The sequence below is a fragment of the Neopsephotus bourkii genome, unplaced genomic scaffold (assembly GCF_033783945.1).
Source record: "Neopsephotus bourkii isolate Nb327-2 ecotype Australia unplaced genomic scaffold, CSIRO-AGI_Nbou_v1 NB_547, whole genome shotgun sequence".
Lineage (NCBI taxonomy): Eukaryota > Metazoa > Chordata > Aves > Psittaciformes > Psittacidae > Neopsephotus > Neopsephotus bourkii.
This window is the reverse complement of record NW_026901048.1, coordinates 223,288-242,817: the sequence shown is the minus strand read 5'-3', so window position 1 is coordinate 242,817 and position 19,530 is coordinate 223,288. Positions and strand designations below refer to the sequence as shown.

Sequence of the window (19,530 nt, the reverse complement as noted above, 5' to 3'; positions counted from 1 at the left end):
CTGTACTGTGATCTCTCCTGACCCTGTGGTATGAGGCGTGTCTAACTTGTTTCTCTAAACCAGATGAATTTTTATATTGGACAGAGGAAGAGATGTTGGACAGGGTTCTCAGCCTGGGGTGTGAAGGAGCACATTACAATGCAGGCAGCATAGCTTCTGCACCTGCAAGGAACAAGAAAATTGTTCCTTCTTGTACATTTTACTACATGTGTCACTGCACTTCAGATCTGTCACTTGCTGGGTTTCTTGTGTTAACATTGAAGTGATATAGTTCATGCAGCATACTCCAAGTGGGTGAAGGTCTATACTCCAAACAGTAGAAATTAGGGACACAAGGGGAATTGAAGCAGTTGTTATCCATGTTGCCTTCCTAGATTTCCTTTCAAAATTAGAAGTTGCTCATACCAGGCTTTTTGAGAGCTATCAGTGCTGCCTATGCCCTTCCCAGCAGCTGGGGTGAGAAGGTGGCCAGTGCAAACTGTCAGACCTTCAGGAACCTGAACTTTGTTATTGTCTCTGACTCCTGGCAAACACCAGCCTTGCACTGAAATGCAGAGGTGTGGACTCCAGGGCACAGTGAGGTTCTGAGGCCGGATGGTTTATGCATGTAGGCTGTTGGCTTGCAAATTCTGTCTGCAGCTAGATAGCTATGGAAAAAATAGGTATCTAAAGAGCACACTGTCCTTTAGATCACACTTGCCAAGAAAACAAAACAAGAAGGAAAAAAATGTGCTTTGTAAATGCAGAAATGGCAGCGTACATGCTTAATATGCTTAACCACCAGCATATTCTCCAGAGTAGCTGCACTGCTTAGTGAAGGATGCCTTAGCATGAGATTCCATAGAACCACAGAAATCTGCAGACAGAAGTAGATAGTGATCTCACCTTAACTCTGGGTGTTGCAGTACGGAGTGTATAGTGATGCTGATCTTGGCTTTGAAGTGGTATGCTTTTGTGTGTGGTGATGATCTAATCTGGGAACATGTTTCACTTTACAAATGTGATTCGTTTCAAGGTGGAGGTAAGGGAGGACAGAAAAAAGATCTCAAATTGAAGTTTTGAAAAGCACCTGACCTTTGAACTGGCTTGGATTTAAAGATGCACTTAGAAATGGTTGTATAAACATCTTATGTTTATTGCAAGTGCATATAACATCAGAATTTTAATCTGTGCTTAGAGCTCCAGTAAGCAAGAAAAGCCCACATTTCATTTTCAACCTATCTCACTTTGTTTAGTGAACTTGCTGCCAAAAGTGTTCTAATTTTCAGTCTTGAATCTTGTTTGAAATTGTGATAGAGCAGTTCTGAGCTAGGGGAAGGGTTTGCACTGTATGTGCATCAGTCCAGCCCCAGGGATGGGAGTTATCTCATCCCCTAAGTTGTTCCCTATGAAATGGCAGAGGCTTTATTTGCTGCGCTTTGCTGTTTGGATTTGTTGCTCAGTCTGAGCAGGCAGTGTGTCTCTTCACATGCGAATAAAGCTGCTGTGTGAACACACAGTTCGTTACTGGGCTGGATGCAGTCAGGAGCGCACCTTGATTTGGGAGAATACTTGGCAGTCACCTTGAGTTCAAGTACTTTAAGCATCTCCTGAAAAGCTTTCTGGAATGGTAAAATGATGGTGAGAAGATTGTTGCTAAGAGTAATAGTCTGTTGTCTGCGTTGCCTGGCTGGAGTAGAAAATAGGAACACCAGAAGAGGTAAGAAAGTGGGCCAAGACTCTGCAAGATTTCTTAGGAACAACCAGAAACACAAATTTACAGCATGGAGGGACCAACAGGCTTGTTTTCACAGAAGGCAGACAAAAACAATTCCCCAGGGTGGTTTGGACAAATGACTTGTCTCAAAACTGGCATTGTAATTAGGTTAGGTGCTTTTCCTCATGACTTCTCGTGCTTATTGAAACTAAATTGCTCATCAAAAGCTACAGACCAATTGTTTTGTTTTTTCTGAAGAACATATTTGGTTTAGTTCTCTTTGCATTTTATCTCCAGAAAACTCACCAACTCAAGACCAGGCCTCTCCCTTCACAGGTGAACTAGGTACCACCTAACCTGAACATAATTACAGCCACTACCTGAAATTAATTGAACAGGCATCAATAATGCACATGATGTTCTTCAGAGAACATGAAGTGTGCAATGCTGTTTGCCGATTACACTTTAATAAAATCCATTTTTAATTCCTTAATTAAAACTAATAACAACAGATCTGGAGTTTTTAACCACAGAAATAAATGCTGCTTTTCCTTTTTTAAAGTAAATTATCCCAGGAAATTCACAGCAGTAACAGTCTGGGAGATTTTCTTAACATGTTGCCACCATCAGCACTGCAGAAACTAGACTTACTGTATCAGAAATACTCTGGGATATTAGGTAGGAACCTAACTGTTGGCAGAGGGCAGATTGGTTCAAAAGAAAGCATATGTGAAAGGGGTTTTAAATTGTTTTCCATTTATCCCTTTAACATTCATTTACCTCTTCTACATGCATTTTGTTTAACAAAAGCTTGAAAGCAAATGAATACTGCAGTGATGTTAAGCTCTGCTGTCTGAGGTGAATTCATCATCTGCTAAGTGAAAACACTGTGGTGAAAAAGTCCATTGAACAAGGATTTGGCTTTTTGTGCAATAAATGCTGATTACTGGGAAAGGTAATGCTGTGGTTCCAATCACATGCGCTTCCTGATGAAATGGGGAATTACTTCTAATGCACTAGTGTGAGCTTTGATGTACCAGTCTTGCAGCTGCACGGAGAGTGCTTTCCTGGGAGAGCAGAAGGTTTGGTACAGAACAACATGCTGGACTGTGAATCTGCTCAAATATCCTCTGTGCTGCTTTCAGTTTCAAACAAACCGCCCCTGGTGCTGAAAGCCAGGTTTTGCCACCTTGCTCTAGCAGCTCTGCTCTGCTTTTGGGACACAGCACCCATAAGTGCTGCAGCTGGCAGGGGAAACTTGGTTTTATGGCTCTTCCGTGTCTCCAGGGTGCTTGGGTGAATCTTAGCTCATGCCTCCTGTGTGTGTGATGTTGCTGCGGAACACGTCTTCATTGTCATCTGTAAATCTATCACAGTACGCAATCGCAGCAGCAGCAGCTCTTGGGGGAATGGATGCAGCTTAGTGGTCTTTATTCACCCATGGGTTCTGACATCTCTGATGCTGATTAATGGCTATGATAATGTTACGGTGATCATGGGTGAAAAGAAGTTCAAAACCGGTTCTTGTTTGTTCTCATATTATACAGATGGGAGAAACTTTCACTGATAACTGAAGCTTCTCTTCATGTATACAGTCTGTGTAGCAGAACAGTCTGTGTTTGGGCAACTGCCTGCCTTTTCAAAGGTGTCTGCTCAAAGCTGCTTTCATGCAAGAGAAGAAAAAGTTATTATTAAAGAAAAAAAAAGGAACCTACTTCTTTCGAACTTGGGAACAGTTGGTCTTGATGCCAAACCTGCACAGTGGGCACAGAGCCCAAAGGGGCTGATGGCTGGGGTGTTGGGAAGCTCTGGCTGGCACAGGAGCTGTGCTGGCTCCCAGGGAAGAGCAGAGGAGCAGGCAGGCAAGGGTTCTGCCAAGCCCCTGCCATTAGAGCTGTGGCAAGGAGCTGAGCTCAAAAAGACACTGCTGCACTCCTCCAAGATACTGAAGAGTCTTTTCTTTCTGTCCCAGGGCCTCAGAACGGCTGGAATGATCCTCCTGCCCTCAACAGAGCTGCTAAGAAGAAGAAGGTACTGCAGGAAATTCTGTCTCAACGCAATTGAGTGCTGACCACTTGAAAAGCAGTAACTTCAGATGCTCATGGGGAAACTTGCTGGTGGGAGAAGGACAAGGAAGGGTTAGCAGCAAACAGAAGCTGCATCTCATAGGAAGAAGTGGCCTTTATGCCTCTCCAATATGCATTATCTCTCCAAGTATTTAAGCCTTTAAAGAGATGTGGGGTTTTGCTAAAGTTGTGGTTGTTAATAACATTGATCCTGGTTTGAGGGAAGAAAACACCTCAGGTTATTTTCATTTGCAGTAAAGCAGATGGGTTTTGCAGGAAATGATACTTGCACGAAATGATGAGGCCAAGCAAATTGTTACAGATTACTGACTTTGGTGGAGCTGAAAGCAATTTCTCCTGATTAAGGGTCTGACCCTGAGAGATCTACTGAGAGTATTACAATTTTTGTGATGGAGGCAATGTAGTTTTCTAAAACACATGTAGATTGCAACAGGACAGAATAACTGGGGACATTTGGCACAGAGCAAAGGGAGCATTTGCATCCTCTGGCGCTGCTGTAGTCTTGTGCATCCCCACAGCAGTGTCATCGCTGCTCTCTGAGCCTGCTGCATTTGGAAGCAAGAGTCAGTCTGGTGTGTGTGAAGTATGGGGAGAAGAAAAGAAGTTGGAGAAGGCAAGGTCTAGGTAATGGTGAAGGCAGAAGTCTCCCTTTCGGTTTGGGTTTTGGTCTCTGCAGCTCAAGATTAAGAAGGTTTTGGAGGATGGATTAGGGGTTGCTTTGTGTGCTGCAGACTGCCCCACTGCTGGGACATTTGTTGCATGGCAGCCGGGTTGTTGCCTTTCAGGGCTTCAGGCTCTTAAGTAGAAGGAGGAAAGTTGTCAATGAGAATAACTGCTGGAGCTCAAGAAGCAGACAGGAGTTTTGCTACTGCTGTGTATAAGTCACAGCCAGAATTCTGCCACAGCAGGAGCTTGAGGGTTGGCTCCCTTCTAAATGAGGATCCATGTTTGTTGCATTCCCTGCTGGGTATTCAACAAAACTCTGTCAGAAATGTTTCTGTGTTTGTTTCTCTTACGTCCACTGTATGAGGCAGTAGTTTAGGATATTATAAAATGACTCACTGCATTGTAAACCACAGCATAATTTGCAACTGTCTTCCACCCTAAGAGCATATTCACTACTCAAAAAGTTTATTGCTCTGATTCATTGTTTTATAACTGACTTTTGTGGTGCTGGATTGGGAATGTTTTTCTTGCTGTGCCAAACCACTAGCTTAATTCTGGTTTCTTTCTTTCAGGGTAGCGTTCAGTGTTCTGTAATATTTCCTTTCTCCATGCACACCCAAAGAAATGTGTGCATTCCCATGGGAATTTTCCTTTGGATTCCTATATGATCCACAGCAGAAGCCAGTAGCTCATTTTGTTGTCTCTTCCTTCTGCCAAATGCTTCTGAAATGTCTCTGTAAAAACTGGCAGATGCTTAGGGATAAATCTGAAATGTGCTCATAATCTGTTTTAGTGAAAACCTGTTGGCCAGAAGCTTGAAAGGCTTTCACAAGCTTTGTTGGTGCATGCAGCTAGCAGTGACCTATGTACTGCATGGACAAAAACATACCTTTAAAGTGAGATGAAAGAATCTAAATATAACCACCCGATAGTAAGAGTAGATGTAGGTGTGAGTTAGTTTCCATTAGTGCAACTGTTCTTCTGTTACTGGTGCTCTGCCAAACCTCTGTTTTGTGCCCTTAGCAGAGGGAGAATGGCTCTGATTTGGGGTGGCTGTACTCAGCTGTTGTGCCAGGCAGAGCACTCAGGACTAGAAATCCTGGAGGATATTGCTGCCCCTGAGCGCTTGCAGCTGCAGCCAGAGGAATGGGTTTGTTTAACCAGACTGAAATCCTGCATGCCTGCCCGTCACTTCTGTATCCCAGGGGCTAGTGCTCTGCTTGGCAGAGCTCTCAGTTGCTGTGGGTTGGCAGTCAGTCAAAGCTGGGTGTTGTGCTCTGCCTGCAGCCGACACAGCAGCATAAATGCACTGTTTGTTGTTTCTTTCCCCAGGTCCCTGATAACTTCCTGCCCCCAGTTCCCATCACTTCCCCCATCATGAACCCGCTGGCAGATCCGCAGTCCCAGATGCAGCAGCCTCCAGCACCACCAGCCGGTGCCCCCAGCTTCCAGCTGCCACACGTCCCTGCAGGGCAGCCAGTGCTGCAGGGTGGCTGCCCACCTGCTTCCCAGCCCCTGGGGCCAGCCAGCATGCCACCCACTGCTTCCAAAACCAGTACGGAGGGGGCCCCTGGGGCTCCCATTGGCAATGCTATCCAGGTAACGTAGCTCCATCACTGCACCCATTTGGTTTGTACATCAGCAGAGGCTGTTGGCCTGGCATTTCTTATACCTCCAAAGTGTACTGCACAGTTTTTAGTCACTAGCTTTGCACCATGCTGTCATTTTGCTACTGTAATCACCTAGGCACTACTTCTTGGCAGTTAATACTCAGTATGGACCAACAAGCTGTTTTCTGCTGCAACTTCACAGCTCTCCAAAGGGAGCGACAGCAGATGCTGATAATGTCACCTCCACACTCCCAGAGGGGAAGAAACAGGAGTTGTGCCAAGCTGGCTAATAATGCCACTTGGTTTAGTTGAAAACGTGGTCACAGTGACCTGGAAAAAGCCTCACCTGCTCTTTGTGTTTCTCAGCATGTGCAGGCACTGCCAACAGAGAAGATCACCAAGAAGCCCATCCCTGAGGAGCACCTTATTCTGAAGACTACGTTTGAAGCTCTTATCCAGAGGTGCCTGCTGTCTGCCTCCGATCCGGTAGGTCTCTCTGGTGTTCCCAGAGCACCTCTGTGTTTGGGTGGATATGCTGGTACCTATCCAGCTGTTAGAGCGTCCCCTGAGATAGCTGCTGCCTTCTGACAGCTGCTTTGAGCACCACAAGCAATGTGCAGGAAAGCTGCATGCACATAGTATGTGGCAACCTGGGGCTAAAGCACAGCCCAGCTGCCCAGTCACTTTGACTCTGGTCTTTACAGCCCTCAGCATGGGCAGAGCAGGATGGTGTTCTTTATGGGCAGGAAATTTACCCACTGCAGTCCTTTCTGCTGTCCTTTTCTAAGGAGGACAGTTGGAATTAGTTACAGTTCAGGTTTTGATGTTGATGGTTAAAAAAATAACTAAGTACAAAGGGCTGTCCTTCCGTCTGTTAGGTGATCACTGTGGAGGCATGCCCTGTACCTGTGCTTAACTGCTTCTTACTTCAGAGCAGGAAGCAGCTGGTATTATGCCAGGTCTGAGCCAAGGCTCACGTGATAACATGCCTCAGGTTTTGATCTTTAAGCTGTGATTTGCAACAAACTCACTTCAAAAGGAAACAGCAGATAGCAGAGAAGTGGAAGGTTATGAGCTTTAATGTGACCACTGAAGCTGGATAGGAAAAAACTCTTCTGTAGCAGTCAGTACTTTGTAAATGAGCCATCTGCCTCAAAGCTTCTCATTTATTTCCAGCGGTCAGTAAATAACACACTGCCCCAAAGACCAGATGCTGACTCTTCAGTTTGTCCCTGCCACATGCTGAAAGGTGGATGATGAATGACAGGCTAGTGGTGTACTGAGGGCTTTGTGCACTAAATGTGCTTGGTCAGCAGCACAGACTCTTACTGTTGTTATGGTGACTGGGAGCTGGGGGCTCTGTGGGAGTATATTGGGCATAAGGTGTCACTTCTGCGTTATGTCCACTGTACAGTTCTACAAAACTACAGCTGGCTCTGTAGTTTAGACTTGAGATCTGTATGTACATACTTCTTTTCCCTGTGGATCTCAGCCCACAAGTTTCAGGGTGGACTCACCCATGCACTCCTTTACAGAAACTTTTTGAGGCCAAAGACCTTTCTTTGGGCAGACATTACAAGGTTCAGTGGCCTTTGATGACTCAAAATTCTTTCTTTAAAGGTTAGGCTGTTGAGTGCAGGGATAGAAGTCATATACTGCGCTGACCCATTCACCTGTTTTTCCTCTGAGTGCTCCTTCTCCCAGACATAAAGAAGGCAAATGCATTCAGTTCACATCTACACCCAAGAATTGCTTTTTTGCTCTGCCAACACTTTTTGCTTGCTTCTTAAGTTTGATTTTCTTAGGCAGAGCAAGTGCTTCCAGCATGCAGCAGTGAGAGAAACCACTCTGACTGTATACATAAGTTACTGTCAGAACAAATGCAGGCACTACTCAGAATCATAGAATAGTTAGGGTTGAAAAGGACCTTAAGATCATCTAGTTCCAACCCCCCTGCCATGGGCAGGGACACCTCACACTAAACCATCTCACCCAAGGCTTCATCCAACCTGGCCTTGAACACTGCCAGGGATGGAGCATTCACAACCTCCCTGGGCAACCCATTCCAGTGCCTCACCACCCTAACAGGAAAGAATTTCTTCCTTATGTCCAATCTAAACTTCCCCTGTTTAAGTTTGAACCCATTACCCCTTACTGCAGTTACTACATTCCAAAGGGGACAATGGGAACAGGAAGCAATGAGTGAGAACTACCAGTTTGCTCTTCTTTCACCTTATTTGTTTTGGCTGGATAGATGTGTTGCTGTTTTCTAAAGACAATTTATTCTTCTTTGTCCTAGCTGGCCATCTGTAAAACGAAAATAGCATGTACACCTTTACACAGGTTTTGAAACAACTATTCCAAAGTCATGTATCTGAGAAAGTTGGCCAATCCAAAAGAATTAACCAGTTTCTTCAGTGCTTCTCCTGGGGCACAAGTAAAAGTACAGTTTCCTCTTACTTGTCTCAGTTTCTTGGCAACATAACTACTGCTTGAGGGGTTTTCCACACATGGCCTGAGATACACGTGCATGTTCTCCTTTATGCCCTTTGCCATCTGAACAGCTTTCTTAATTTCCAGCACAGCAGACAGCCACCAGTCTGTATTTATCCTGAGCTAGAGCATTCCCGTAGGTTTTGTTATTTTCTCTCTGGGCAATTATTTAATCCAGGGAAACTTTTACAGTTGCCAGGGGAATGGCACTGTCCTAAGTGAAGATGGATTGATGTGTGTACTGATCTAGGAGTGTACTTGTGCACTGATGCCATTTCTGCTCCTGTTGATCACCAACTTTTTTGTGCTTCTGTGATTGTAACCTTGATGCTTTGTTACTGTTTGATTATTCTGGATTTAAATCTTCAGTTTTGGTAGCTGTTTGTTAAAAAAAACAAACAAACATGGAAACACCAAGGATCTATAAGAACAGTTTGGGTTAAGCTGTTAGGGTTTTTTTCTGTTGAGAGCAAAAGCTTATAAACAAACTCTGAGTTTTACTAATCACATAATGAAAAATACTAGGGTTCACCATAAATGATGACCAGGTTGTACGTACATAGAATCCAGTGACTGCATGTGCCTTTAAGCTCTCATTGACATTGCTGGATACTTGATTTCAGTAATATCTTAATTCGTCTATCATGCTTTCCCAGTAAGCCATAGAAAAAATGATGGTGGAACTCGGAATTCTGTCACTTTCCATATCTTATATGCCAGTGGCTTTTGGGATACACTTCCACAGTTTACTGTTCCCTGTAGCTAACTAGAGCAGTTAAGTGTGGAGAACTACAGTGATACCACATGGGGATTTTAACTAGCAAAATCAGGGGAGAAAAGTACAGTGCAAAGAATTCAAACTATGTGTTGGGAAAATGTTGAGAAAGGACTTCATGTTCTTTGTGGACCTTTTGCAATGATATCAGATCAATATGGTGTTCTTAAAATCACTGTGGTTTAATTTACCTATTTCTTGCAGCAAACCAAGCGGAAACTAGATGATGCAAATAAACGCCTGGAGTTTCTGTATGACAAGCTAAGGGAACAGACAGTAAGTTCTGGTTTACTTCCTTCCCCTCTGCACCCCCAGCCTCCCATCAAATACTGCAGATATGGTCAAGAATTTCATCAGTGGTGTGAACCCCTCTGCAATATGTAACAGGGGCTTGTTCTTTCTTCAGAAGTGTGCTTCAAATCCACGTATTGTATGCTTCCATGGCATGGGGTTTGGAACTAGATGATCTTAAGGTCCTTTCCAACCCTAACTATTCTATGATTCCATGTATTTCACAGAAACAGCTACATGTAGTAATTGCTGTGCAGACCTTAGTGTTTTGGGGTTATGTCATGAGTTTTATGGTGCTGTGCAGGGACTGTCCTAAGCCAGATAGCAGAGCTTCTTGCAGTTGGAGGCATTAAGTGAATGCATCGAGAAGGTCCCTGTCCCCAGCTGCTGGTAGAATGAGCCAACATAGCAAGTTCCCCTGCTCCCACCAGGAAGTGAGGCATGCAACATGGGATCAAAAACCAGAAGATTTAGGTGTTGGAGGCTCCCTGGCTTCACTGGAAGGGAGATGTGCAAGTACTGCTGAAAATCTGGTAATTTTTCCAAAGTGTTTCTGGAGGCCTCTGGCAGAACAAAGGAATAGGCTTAAAGCTCTTAGTACCTTAGGATTAGATGCTGGTCAGGCCATCTTTGCAATGAACTTTATGCAAAGGCTTGAAAGCTCAGTAGGTCTTTCATGTGCCAATGTCTGTCAGGGCAGGTCTCATACCTCAAGGAATTGCATCCAGGAGCTAATAGTGAAGGCTAGCAGGGCTTTGCAGTACTGCAGAGGAGGTATGTTCTGGTTGAAGTCTGCTGTTACTGTTCCCAATGTGGTACAGCTCAGGAGATGGCTATCTTTAAAGGAACCAGTTGACGCACTTTGCTGAGGGCCAGATGTTACAGTTGAGATTTTTCTAGCACTCATGTATATACTGTTTCTTTCTGCTGACCTGCTTTGTCTGGCTTCCTTGCAGCTCTCTCCAACCATCGTTACTGGTTTGCACAATATTGTGAAGAGCATCGAAACCCGCAACTACCAGGAAGGACTGAACATCCACACACACATAGTCAGCACCAGCAACTTCAGCGAGACCTCTGCTTTCATGCCTGTTCTGAAAGTTGTCCTCACCCAAGCCAACAAGCTGGGTGTCTGAAGGAGCCCTGCATTTGCAAAGCCCTGAGGGTTGCTTTTCCAAAGAAGTGCATTTCTACAGCAAACATGCAGGAAATGGACCAAATGCTAGTTCCTCACGGCATGTCGCAGTAGAGAGCTGACAAATGGCATTACACTCTCCCTGCAAAACACTTTGTTCTAGGAGGGCCACGGAGCCCTGGTGCTTTTCTTTTTATTTTAATCTTTTTCCCCATCCCTAATGATTCTTGTGTACAAATAGTATATTTAAGGAATTATGCCCCATATTGTCAATTTTTAGATGCATGTTATACTGCTAAACAGTGGCTTTTAACAACAGATATATGTGTTAAAACAACAAGATAGGTTGTGTATCAGACCCTAAACCAGATTATTGCCTTCCAGCAGATTAAAGAGTCTGTATTATAAGTGTATTTGGTCTTTCATTTTATGAAGCTGCTTGCAGTTCTGTTATTACCATTTACATGTTCAATGGCTTAATTTTGCACTGGGGCAGATGAGCAAAATAAAGGCTGATGTGATATTTTCAATAAATGTTAATTTATTAAAATGTGTCTTTATGAAGTGCAACCCTAGAGATTCTGAAACCAGAGCACAGTGGGCAGCTTTCTGTTGCAACCTAGGCAGGAGGATGGTTTTGTGTTTTGTTTTGTTTTTTTTTACCTCCATGCTCATCACTAAAAGCTGTGTTTAACATTTATACTGAGTAAGAGATTCACATTTCAAAGAAAGGTTTAGCAAGGATTCCAAACACAGCTGTGTGTTCTTTAAAAGCTCAGAGAAGAAATAATGCAGAGTGGTTTAAGCCAGCCGTACAGACACATGGATATTTTGTGTGTAAACAAAGGTGCAAATTGTTTCTTGCAGTCTCCTGAACCTGAAGGTCGCTGCCTCTGCTGCACTGTTAAACTGAGCATGCTTCTGATGGCCATTGGCAAGTTGGGTCATGCGAGTTTCACAGTGTGCTGTCCTTTCCTGTGGCACAGCTGGAGCTGGCTTTAAGTCTAGGAAAAACAGCAGTTGGAAGAAATGTCCAGGTTTGGGGGCCTTTTTTGTTTTTAAAAAGGTAGTTCTGCCCAAAAAACCACCTAAAATACCAGTGCCTGTGGCATATAGGTTTGGCAGTACATACTGTAAGAAATATTATAAATAACAATGCAAATCATTGCTGGCTTCTATGACTTAAACTGATTATGAGCTACAGATGTGTCAGGCAGAACTGTTCCATTCCTCTGAGAAAATTTAGCTTAATTTTATTTCCTTCCAGCCTTTTCTAAATAAGCTTTTATAACTGGTGAACATAAAGCACCAATTTGGACTGGCTTTGTTTTGGGAATTTAAAAACAGAATTGGAGTAATTTTTTCCCTTCAAGACTATAGGTTTCTAAACAGTGTTGTAAGTATATTGTATTCCACTCCTGTCTTGGGGAAGGTTTGAAGATACCTTTTATTCATCTTTGCTCAGCAGACTCTGGTATTGGCAGAATCACATCAAAAACATGCAGTTTGTTAACACTGCCAGAAACTGGTAGTAAGGAAACAGCAGACTACCTCAGTGGGAGAAAGATGCAGCTCATCAGCCCCACTCCTGAGTGGGGGGACCACATAATCTACTTAATGTTGCAGCACTTCTTCGTGCATATGAGAAAGGGTGCTCCACCTTTCCTCCCCTTGCCCTGCTTCCTGCATGCTTGAGATGAAATGCTGGGGCCCTGATAACAGGGAAGACAGGATAAAAGCAGCTGCACAGAAGCAGGAATGTTACCATCTGCAGCAAAAGCAGAATTCCAATGGCTTAGTTCCCTGGGATCTCTGCACGCATGGAAATACCTGCTGCTTATGAATATGAGCTTCAGTATTGGTGCCTCAGAGCAAATGGCATGGTGCAGCCACAGAAACTTATAGCCTTGTCTCTATTCAAGGTGAGAACAAATTTTAAATTAGAAATACTTCAAAGGTAAATGGGAATTAAAAAAAAAAACAAAACAAAACCCTCAGTAGGGTTTGCATAAGCCTTCATGATACTTCCATCCATGTAAAAGAGTATTCCAAGTGAGAAGGGACCCAGCAAGGCACGTAGATGCTGGCGACCAAAGAGTTTGTTGAACAGGAAGAAACTAAATAAACTGCTTGTTCAGCTAGTGAAGAGCACATGGAAATCGGGCTGACTGGAACTAAAGAACAGTGCTAGCATGAGAACAAGTGTGGTATGAGCTGGCCACAAGTAAGCTTGGTCTGGAAATTGAAGTCAAAATCAGAAACACTGGGGTTTTTCTCAGTGGGGTGATAGTATCTTTGGGTACTGCGATGATGCACCACCTGCCTGGACTCTACATCAACAATCACTGTCCTCAAGAGGTTAGGACTGGACAACTGCACTGCCTAAGTACGTAACAGGAGTGGATGTGAAAATCTGCTGCTTCTCTCAGAGCAGGTGCAATGGGTAATAATAATAGTTAACTAGTTATGCTGCCGTCTGTTCATACCTTCAGGGAATGCCAAGCAATTAGCCACCCATCTGATGTTATAAATGCAAATGGCCACTTTGTTTACAGAAGCCAATGAAGCCCTGCCAATTTACAGTGGTAAAGAATTTGGCCCCAAAGCCTAATTTTGATCTTGCTGAATGAGAAGATTTATACCATGGTGTTAACGCCAACCAAGCTACTCCTCTTTGCGGCCCCCCAAGGCTACAGAATTACCAGAAATGGGAATGGAAGGAGATTCAAGGATGTAAACTGCAGCATCATGGGTCTTGTCCAACAGCAACTGGCACAAGGAAGTATCTTGCTGCTGCAGTTACCACTATCGAGGCAAAAGCACCAGGAGGAGAGTTTGTGGGTAGGAGCAGTGTTAATGAGGTTCTGCTGCCGAGGCAGATAAGTGGGGATGTAACAGGGGCAGTACTGTAGAGCAGACTGTTCTGTGGGCAGAACACCTAAGTACAGTACTTGAGTGAAAATCTTTTTCTGTCTGTAAAGCTTTGTAATAGATTTACATTGGTTTTGCTGGCGGAAACCCAAAGTCAGCATTACACATGAATGTTGAAGATTGTATTTTAATCACAGGCATTTCTAGCCTGTGTCATGTTTACATCGGATTTGTTCTGTGTTGTGCCTTTTGGGTAACACAGTTCCCTAACATGCAGATTGGGAACGTGGGTTTACTGTTTAGTAACCTTGTTTTCTCTGCCCAGAAGCAAGCATTACGCTAGATTGACTGAGCTATTAAGAGAGAAGGGAGAGAGATCATGCTGCCATAGGTGTTTATCCCCCAAAACTATAGAGGGGAGGGAGCAGGTTTTGGCAAGCATAGCAAAAAAAGAGCAGTGGCAAGGCTCCCCGTAGTCCTGCAGGCTTCCCTCGGCTCCATCATCACCCTCACCACGATGCTGGTGCTTTGCTTCGGCACCGCAAATGTCACTGTGTTGTCAGCTTGCCTGGAGCCTGTTATGCCCAAGTGGGGAAAAGAAAGGAACTCCTGGGACAGATGTTTCCCTCTTCTATCCCTGCTCCACATCTGCAATCCCACATGGCTCAGCACCCATCAGGGCTTGCTGATGTGAGCTGCGTTGAGCATCCATTGCAAAAATGGGGCAGCATGTATAGAGCCAGGAATGGCTCAAAGCTGAAGGGTAAAACAGGCTTATATGGCCAAACATCTGCCAAACACCTGATTCTGCCTCCCCTGCAGGGGATGCTGAGCATCCCGTTGGGGTGCCTGTGCCAAGCTGAGTCATTGAGCCTTGAATGAAAGCCATGTCCACTGTGAAAGTATAGTGAGGAGTATAGTAAATAATGTACTGATACCATGAACAGCTTCAAAGTGTCCAACTTTAAAAGGGGGACCTCTGGGTAATCTCTCAGCCTTGACTTGCTACATGCTGAGTTGGTCATTCCTATGTTTCCTCTGCCAGTGGTGCGAATCAGACAGATATATCACCAAATGGCCCGGCAGGATCTATGTGCATACAATGCAATCCTTGCTCAAAAGAGGCTAAAGCCAATTAAAATTCTCATAAGCTTTAGGGCTGCAAGTTAGGCAGGAGAGAGCCTAATTAAGAGAAGACTTATTAAGGAGCACCCTTAAAGGCAATTGCAGCTGACCTCATCAGTGAATCTGTACCTGCCTGAACAGCACAAGGAAGACTTCTTGGGAACCTGTTGCTCAGCTGCTTCGCCAAGTACACATTCACTATGTGAATTCAGTTCAGTACATAAACATTGAGTGCATAGTTCTTGTCCCTCTGATATTTTAGGCTTTGTTTCCTTCTTTACCACTTGAGGCCTTCATTTGAAAAATGCTTTGGGGTCATTACTTTATTTTTCATGGTAAGAGAAAAATAACCAACTCTTGTCAACATTTCAAATAGCTTTGTGTTGAAGTGTGATAGTAGTGTGCACCAGTCACATTAAAATGATACTGTCTGTGTTCTCCTTGAGGCCTTTAGTGACATGGTTTAGTGGTGTACTTGGCAGTCCTGGAGTAATGGCTGAACTTGATGCCTACCTATTAAGGAGCCTAGTGCAGCGTTTCAGCCAGGTTCAGAAAGGCACTCTGTCCCAGGGGGAATCACACCCTTGCATGCTGTCTCCAAGCGGATTTGGGCCCAAAGTCCAGTCCTCTCACCCATCAGTGGGATTTGGGCAAGAGTTGTGCTGGAACAGAAAGCAGTGAAACTTCTTTGAAGTTAATTAGCTATAACCTAACTAACTTCTAAAGGTAGTACCAAGGGCCACATACAGGTAAACCTAGACCACAGCTAAATTTCAGGTGCCTCTTTCACCTGCACAGAAAAGGCATTATTGCAGCAGAAGAGGGCAAACTTGGCAAGCAGGTAGACATGCACAGCAGTGGGAAGTCCATCTGGGATTGCCAGAAAAGGCAAGATGTGTAGAGATGAGAGAGGCTGTAACCTTTCTCCCCAGACACTGCTTTGAATTCTCAGTTTCAGCATGCCTGCAGTCACTACACCTTCACTGCTAAGTGCAGCAGCCAAAACCAAGTAGTTCCCAGATCTCTGAACTACGCACAGGCATTCTTTTTTTGGACTCAATCCTTCACTTTCAGAAATATGAACCCTGGAGTGTTTACTGAGAAAATCTCCTTTTGAATTTGTTGCTGTTTTGGTTGCAGCTCCTCAGTTTTTTTCTCTAGGCGATTCTGGCTCACAGAAAATGTATTATTTTTTTTTACCACGGGAAGCAGGAGTCAGATTTGAAAAGTCTTTTCTTTGAATCTCTGGTACTAGGAGTCCAGATCCCTGTCTGTGGTACATAGTCCTGACATCACGATCTACACAGCTGGGTAGCTTATTAAAAGAGAGATGTTTTCATAGCATCACATCCCAAAATGTGCTGCTGCCCACAGCTGCTGCAGCCAGCCTGGCACAAACTGATGTTGTCACTGAAGTGCCACTGCCTGAGCGGTGATTTCTGGGGTCAGTGGAACAGCAATTGGCTGCATTCATGAGGAATGACACTGTACAATGACCCTCTGAAAGGGGTGACTTTGGTCTGGCTTGGGCTTCATCTGCTTCTCCACTGGGATCCACAACTCCATGAGCAGTGGGGGCCCCTCTGGCCCCAGGTCAGGTGGGCTGGGTACAGGACAATGCCCCTCTTCCAGTTTTGACAAGCTTTCTCTGCATGCAACCAGCTTTGCTAGGACAGCGGGCATGAGAGCTTTTCTGTCACATAAGTTACCAAACAGTGCCACCCTAAACATCAGCACTCCCTGCACCCAGAGGACATCCAGACACATTTATCATGTCATCTTTGCTCAACTGCTTTCCATGCTGTGAACTGGAAATAAAAGCAGGGTATGGAATTACAGTACTGTGTGCAGAGGTAACATCGCATTAATGCAGTCTGGTGGCAGAGGGAGCCTTTATGGATCAGTGACACAGATTAGTTGGAAATCTCATTTCCATGTGTGTTTGCCTCTTGCCATGCACCCTGGTCTCCTTATTTCCTCGCTGCCTGCTATCACTCCTGCCTCTTGCCATGCACCCTGGTCTCCTTATTTCCTCGCTGCCTGCTATCACTCCTGCCTCTTGCCATGCACCCTGGTCTCCTTATTTCCTCGCTGCCTGCTATCACTCCCATTTCACTTGCCCTGAGCCTTGACCTTCCTCCACTAAGCACTTAGGGCAGCATGCCTGTACAAGTTGTGGTATACAGAAGTGAACTTGGTCTCTGTAGTTTGCTCTTGTAAGCCTGAGGGTCATCCATGACAGTGTGCCTGGGAGCAGCCAGTGTGGGCTGGATGGGAGCCTCTTTCTGCTTTCAGACATTGAGAGATGGAAGTCATTGCATGTCTCTTCACATTAGTCATTAGTCTTCTCTTCTGCCTGCCCCCAACATTGTATTGCAGAGTTCTAAAAGCAAAGTGAGTATCACATACTAAATCTACCTGGTGCACTACAATGTAGTCTGCCAATTGACCTTGGGTGTCCGGAGGAAGTCAGAGCAGTGGAAGTTAAAACACCCCACAGCAATGAAAAGACACTGCAGGCTATAAATCATGGAGAGGTCAACCCCTGACGGGGAGGAGGGCTGCTGACACGTCCGTGCTGCTCCCTCCTTCCCTCCTGTTCTCACAGAAACATTCAAAGCTAAACAGAATGGCTCATGGACAGACGTTTTATCGAGAGTTAGCATCTGGTTCCCACCTAATGACTTAAAACTCTCTGCATACTACTGGTGTGAGATGTTTTCTGCTCCACAGCAGGTAAACAGCCTCACCAGTTACAGTGAGCTACTCTACGCCCACTGCTCCTCTGTGCATCTGTGTCATCCTTCAGACACCGGTGAACTCAGCATGAACAAACCCCATGCTGGCACCTCAAGTAACATGAGGTCCTGCCTCTCCCACAGCAGCTTGCAGCGAGAGGCTGCAGCAGTGCTGGGGGAGAGCATCCCCAGGAAACCACATGTGAACACTAAAATCTCAGTCTGGTGGAGCAGAGTAAACAAGAAGTGTGGCACACCCTTCATTTGGGTAGACACTGGTCGTAAAAATCTTGCTGTTATTTGGCTTTCAGTGCCCACCTTGTTACTCCCAGTGTCACCCAAACCCAGGAAATAAACTCCCTAAACAGAATGACAGGTTAGAAAGCTGACATTATTACAGTACGGGTTCATGAGGGATTGCACAGCCTGTAATGCAGGCCAAGAAGAGACAGTTTATAGCTTATATACCACTGTTATATACATATTCATTATAATTCCATGAAGCATCCAGCCAGTTCTCATTACTCATCACATATGGTAATTTGGGTAGCTAAGGTGCAGTGCAGGCGCTGTGAATTTGTGTAGTGGTCTCTGAGTCTTGTGGCGGTCATCTGGGGAGACACAGCCCCCCTCATTTTACCATTTCATGGAAATCCGTTAGCTAAGGACATTGGAAAGCATGTTTAGTCTTGCCAACTAATTACATGTTCTCGTTTGGGTTCATTTACAACCCTGAGAGGCTCCTTGAGCAGTTTTCTTTTGCAGCTGTTTTCCTGTTTCTCAGGCCTTGTTGACAGGAGGAAGGCCCACATCGAACATGAGCCAGCTTCAGTGTGCGCTTGTAGCCCAGAAAGCCAACCGTATCCTGGGTTGCATCAAAAGCAGCGTGACCAGCAGGTCGAAGGAGGTGATCCTGACCCTCTGCTCTGCTCTCGTGAGACCTCACCTGGAGTACTGTGTGCAGTTCTGGTGTCCTGAAGATAAAAAGGACATGGAACTGTTGGAACAAGTCCAGAGGAGGGCCATGAGGATGATCAGGGGACTGGAGCACCTCCTGTATGAGGTCTCCACACAGCCTGGAGAAGAGAAGGCTGTGTGGAGACCTCATAGCAGCCTTCCAGTATCTGAGGGGAACCTACAAGGATGCTGGGGATGGACTCTTCATTAGGGATTGTAGTGATAGGACAAGGGGTAACAGGTTAAAACTTAAACAGGTGAAGTTCAGGTTGGATATAAGGAAGAAGTCCTTTACTGTTAGGGTGGTGAGACACTGGAATGGGTTGCCCAAGAAAGTTGTGAATGCTCCATCCCTGGCAGTGTTCTAAGCCAGGTTGGACAGAGCCTTGGGTGACATGGTCTAGGGCGAGGCATTGAAACTAGATGATCTTAAAACTTAAGGTCATTAACTAGATGGTCTTAAGACCCTAATCATTCTATGACGTGAAAGAAGACATCTGGTCTTTTTGTTGCTTGTTTTTCTTATCATGAGAATCCTTGCAGCCTTGTCCATGGCTATGTGTCTATACGCCATGAAACACTTGTTTAATTCGGTATCAGCAGCCAGATGAACTTTATTAGCTAGCTTGTGAATATGCTCCTCCAGTGGCATCTTTCACTCAGGTTCCACAGGCTCCCAAAACCTGACGTCTTTCAGATCTGCTTCTCCCGCACACCGTTTGTCCCCTCACTCCGTCAGGCAGCCGGCGGGAGAGGTCCCTGCCGCTCTCCGGGGACAGCCGCCTAGGAAGGCGCAGCCAGGGTGGGCAGAGGCCTGCTCCTCTCTGCCACCGAGCGCGGACCCCCAGCAGCCGACAGCCACCATCCCTGCTCCCCCTCAGGCAACACCGACACAGCCATTGGGGCTCCCCCTCAGGAGGCCCCTTGGCGGGGCGGGGCCGTCCGCGGCCGCCATTGGCTGTCGCTATGCAGGGCCGGCGGCCGCCCGCCCTCCCCCGTTCCTCCGCCGCGGTGCGGGGCGCAGCCGGTGGCGCGGGAGCTCTATGGAGGCAGCGGCAGCAGCAACAGATGCAGCGCAGCCCGGCC

At 45.4% G+C, this 19,530-nt stretch overlaps 1 protein-coding gene across 19 annotated transcripts in view; it reads left to right on the top strand.

The window, feature by feature from the left end:
• Window positions 1-11,303, top strand: part of SEC31A (SEC31 homolog A, COPII coat complex component) — a 43,668-nt gene extending 32,365 nt beyond the window's left edge. For 9 of the 19 annotated variants that reach the window (XM_061350906.1, XM_061350905.1, XM_061350912.1 and 6 more), the window contains 5 exons: window positions 3,669-3,727; window positions 5,782-6,048; window positions 6,426-6,545; window positions 9,532-9,603; window positions 10,575-11,303. In XM_061350906.1, coding sequence (XP_061206890.1) covers window positions 3,669-3,727; window positions 5,782-6,048; window positions 6,426-6,545; window positions 9,532-9,603; window positions 10,575-10,754 — 698 coding nt within the window. In that variant the 3' untranslated portion in view covers window positions 10,755-11,303. Of the gene's footprint in view, window positions 1-1,993; window positions 2,042-3,668; window positions 3,728-5,781; window positions 6,049-6,425; window positions 6,546-9,531; window positions 9,604-10,574 lie in introns of all 19 variants that reach the window. The other 10 variants (XM_061350894.1, XM_061350899.1, XM_061350901.1 and 7 more) reach the window with 2 other exon arrangements.
• Window positions 11,304-19,530: the final 8,227 nt, after the last annotated feature.